A 3,916-nucleotide genomic window follows, 5' to 3' on the forward strand; every position below is an offset into this window, starting at 1 on the left:
TAGCATATGTCTGGTTATTTTAGAGTTTTGTTTTTTGCTAGTGTGCTAGTTGCCTTGCTGTGTTGCCTTATTGGGCTAGGACCTGGGGCCTGGTGCGCTGCCGTGCTGGGCTTGGTGGCCGGCTCGGTCTCAACTCATTCATACAAACACGGCAGGTGTACACGAATGAAATACCCATGGGTAATCGGGTTCGGATTATTGCTTTCCAAACCCATACCCGTTTACCCAATGTGTGGAGATTTTGTCCCATATCCATACCCATGGGTATATTTTTTGTACCACACCCGTACCCTAATAGGGGAATTCACCACGGGTTGGCGAGTATCGGATCCCCATTGACATCTCTAGCCCCGACCCACTATTGCGGTCCCATCGCTGCACACGACTGAATAACCCAAAACTCCAAAAGGATGCGCGTGACGGGCGATTGTGGGAGATTTCTTCTCGCACATATCGGTGGGACAACAGGCCGTGTATACGGAACGTGAAAAAACGCAGGGAAAAGGGGGTTGTTGGAGTAATAAAAATAGTGTTTCGCCTCTAATATTAGTTTTGGGAAGATTTTGCATGTTTTCTTGGAGATGATCTAATACGTCTATCTGGAGGAGGTGTGAAGACGGTTGACAAGACATTTGAGAGCAACGGTTGACGACATTTGAGCCGTTATTTCATATTTGTCTCGTTACTGTGCTCAAACACTTCCTCTTGTTTGGGTTCCACTTGTCAAAACCCAACCATCACAATTTCAATATAAAATGCGGGCATAAATGCAACAGGCCCCGTATCAGTATATATGGTGTTTACATTCGTAAATCGCTGGCAAAGTTTCTACTCATACGTAGGTACTTGATGGTGTGAAGAGTGTACGGCGACAAATCACTATGTATCAGCATTATTTACCCGAAAAGAAGTTTCTAATCAGACAAGGTTTTCCATGTAAAATCCACTGAAATCCTAAGCTCGTGCAATGCTAAAAAAATAGAAAAAAGAAGCAAACATATAAAATATGTCTCAACTACCATACACGCCGACATGTCCACGGTAACAATGCTAATCAAAATCTGATGCACAAAATCATCAGAATTTGATGCCCCCATATAGTTAATGTGTTATGGACCATCCAAGAGACAAGAATATATGCATTTTTTTATCTCCCGAGGAGACGGCGAGCTCGAGTGTTTGCTCCCTTGACCCTGAAGTTCAGCTCGTCATAATCCTTCTCTGCATCCCCCATTGCTTTTGTTTGCCTGAATCCAACAAACACAGAGGACATGTCATACTCACAGCAACAATACTCCAAATTAATAATTTAATAACTAACGAGATTGCTATCAGCATTCAAACTGACAGATAGTATTTTCTTTTTGGAAGTTTCGGATACTTTCTTGAGAATTGACTATACAACAGGAAGAAAATAAATGAATTACTGACCACACAGATCAGTCTACAAGATAGCGAAATGTAACAGTACCTCTCGATCTCAGAGCCCATGTCAACGGCCATCCCTTTCAGCTCCGTCAGTATGTTGCTTAGATCAGACAGATCATCATCCTGCTTTGCCTTCTCTATCTACAAAAGAAACGACCAGATGGTTATGGAATAAAGATGCAGGATATCAGACGCATCAAGATTTTTCATCACGTGCTGGAGATGCATTAGCTTCACAAGTGTCTACAGTACCTCAACTTTCTCAAGTGCTGATGAGGGTTCAGAACGGAATTGGCGCGCATTTGATGGAGGTGGATGATCTGCCAGCCCTAGTTTCTGCCTTTGCTCCAAATGACTCCCCTTCCTTATGAAGGAATCATCTGCATCCACCATTGCATCCTTTCAGTCATGGACGGCACCATAGCCAATACCAGGCAGTACAAGTTTCTTCAGTCATCAACTCATCATGCAGTCCAGTTTAAGGTAATTACCTCTAGTTAGCATAGGACCCCTGATGGCGCCATTCTTCTTTGGCTTCCACTTTTTGGAAAATAGACCCCCAAGATCGCCCAATAGCTTCTCACTCTGAAATATTGAGCCAAAACATTTATTCAACACCTGTCACATGTCTGCAATGTGCAAAGGAGCATCCATAGTCGCAATATGCAGTTACAAAAGCCGATAGTAACAACTAACAAGCATGTCATTGTTAATACTTCCAGGTTTTAATCCCTCCCCACTAAAACTAGAATTTCTAGAGTTATTAGCGAGAATACCTGCTGATTTCAGGATTTCAGGAACTGTCCAATTCTGGTTTGAAATTGAGAGTGCTGTGCGATTATGCCCTACTTGAGCAGAATAAGGCTCGTTATTAGCATAAGATCTTTTATATCCCGGGGTTAGCCTTGTGGCTTGTGCAAATGGAGCAGCATAAACTTGCAAAAATGTTGGCGATTGCAGGTTTAATTTACCCTCTGTAAATTAGTCAGTTAGCACCTCCTCTTGTTGGGTTTCAGGGTTTCTGAAACGGACTAGATTTGAAAGAACAGTGACTATCCCCTCTTCAGGCGAACAGAACTAAGCTAGCGGTACAAACAATCTCATAAACTGATGCCACACCGCAAACGAAAGAAATTCGAAAAGGCTATAGTTACCCTGGAGAGATCCTGGTCGATGTCGACGGCCATCATGTGCGTGCGGTGGATCTGCTGCCCCTGCTGGTGGACGGTGACGAGCGTCTTGGATGCGGTGTCCCTCATCTCCTCGGCGATCCTGACGCACCCCCGCGTCCGGCGCGTGGTCTCCTCGGCCTTGTACGCCGCGTAGCCCTCCAGCTCCTGCACGGACTGGCCCTCAAGGCCGCCAGCGTCGCGGAAGTCGTTCCGGTAGTGATGGTTGGCCGCGGAAGAGAAGAGCCCGCCTCTGTCGCCGGCGCCGAAGAGAGAGGAGGAGCCCCGCTGCTCGTCCGGGGGAGGCACGGAGGACGCCCGCGCTGGCCGCTGCTGCGGTTTGTCGTCGTCGGAGTCGGAATCGAACGGGTTGGTGGCCTTCTTCTTGGGCGCGAAGAAGGATCGCTTCCCGCTGCTCATGGTGGCCGCTGGAGTACTGGTGCCGCGGCAAGTAATCGCGATCGGGAGTCGGGACTCGGGAGTGGCTGCTAGTTTCTGCTCGACCGTTCCTGTGGTGAATTGAGGAACCGGATTCATTTCACCCGGCATACATACATAATTTTTAAAAATGAAGGACCAACTCCCATGAACTGAAACACAACCGTTCCTGTGGGGAATCGAGGAACCGGGTTCACCCGACATACATACATAGTTTTAAAATTGAAGGATCGACTCACATGAACTGAAATGAAAATTCTCACGCAATATGAGAAGAACAGATAGAAAGCACAAGGATGAAGTGAAGCACCTGTACGAAGGAACGAAGCTAGCGGAGATCGAGGGATCGGCGGCTGGGGAACGGGCAGCGAACTGGGGCACACCCGGAGGAGGACGACGAAGAGCCGGCGGCGCCGGTGGGAATATAACAGTTGTGGGGGGAGACGACGAAGAGCGACAAGGATATACGCTGCCCTGGTCGTAGGGGATGCACGCGCCCTGACAGGAGGAAAGGTAAAAGAGCGAGGACACGGTCGCTCGATGGCGTGCGCCCTGACAGCAGACTCCCCGCGTCCGGCTGGATCCCATTTCCATCCGGTTTCCGTTACGGCTCGCGCTGTCGCGCACACGCGATTCTGGTTGTGAAAATTATTACTAGCTGATAGGAGCGTGCTGCGTGCGACTACTTCCTCGGTCAAGGACGCGGCGCCGGCTAGGTCAAAGACGGCATTGGATTGGTGAGGAGCGCTACGACAGCTGAGGTGCTTTCTTGTTCTGCTTTGCTTAACCCTGAGTTATTGGTGGGACTTTCGTCTTCGAAGGTTCTTAAAAACATGACTAATGTGTTTTCCAATATAATATATTATTACGAGAAATTTCGG

General features: G+C 47.8%; 1 protein-coding gene across 2 annotated transcripts; it reads right to left on the reverse strand.

The window, feature by feature from the left end:
- Positions 1-751: 751 nt before the first annotated feature.
- Positions 752-3,599, reverse strand: LOC100217287 (uncharacterized). Of its 2 annotated transcripts, XM_008652797.3 has the most exons (6): positions 3,346-3,599; positions 2,583-3,106; positions 1,920-2,013; positions 1,681-1,808; positions 1,472-1,569; positions 752-1,247 (listed from the first exon to the last, which is right to left on the reverse strand). In XM_008652797.3, exons 2-6 carry the CDS (start codon positions 3,015-3,017, stop codon positions 1,148-1,150), a joined length of 855 nt encoding a protein of 284 aa, XP_008651019.1. In that variant the 5' UTR covers positions 3,018-3,106; positions 3,346-3,599; the 3' UTR covers positions 752-1,147. The 2 variants fall into 2 exon arrangements, with proteins under 2 accessions (XP_008651019.1, NP_001137110.1); NM_001143638.1 differs by having other exon boundaries at positions 910-1,569; positions 3,346-3,497.
- Between the last annotated feature and the right edge of the window lie 317 nt (positions 3,600-3,916).

This window comes from Zea mays, chromosome 7 (assembly GCF_902167145.1).
Source record: "Zea mays cultivar B73 chromosome 7, Zm-B73-REFERENCE-NAM-5.0, whole genome shotgun sequence".
NCBI classification, from domain to species: Eukaryota; Viridiplantae; Streptophyta; class Magnoliopsida; order Poales; family Poaceae; genus Zea; species Zea mays.

Coding starts and splice junctions, on each gene's coding strand:
- LOC100217287 (NM_001143638.1), bottom strand. CDS start 3,017: ATGAGCAGCGGGAAGCGATCCTTCTTCGCGCCCAAGAAGAAGGCCACC. Junction 1,809..1,919: donor GGGTCCTATGCTAACTAGAG/GTAATTACCTTA, acceptor TGGTGGATGCAG/ATGATTCCTTCATAAGGAAG. Junction 1,570..1,680: donor CAGCACTTGAGAAAGTTGAG/GTACTGTAGACA, acceptor TTTCTTTTGTAG/ATAGAGAAGGCAAAGCAGGA.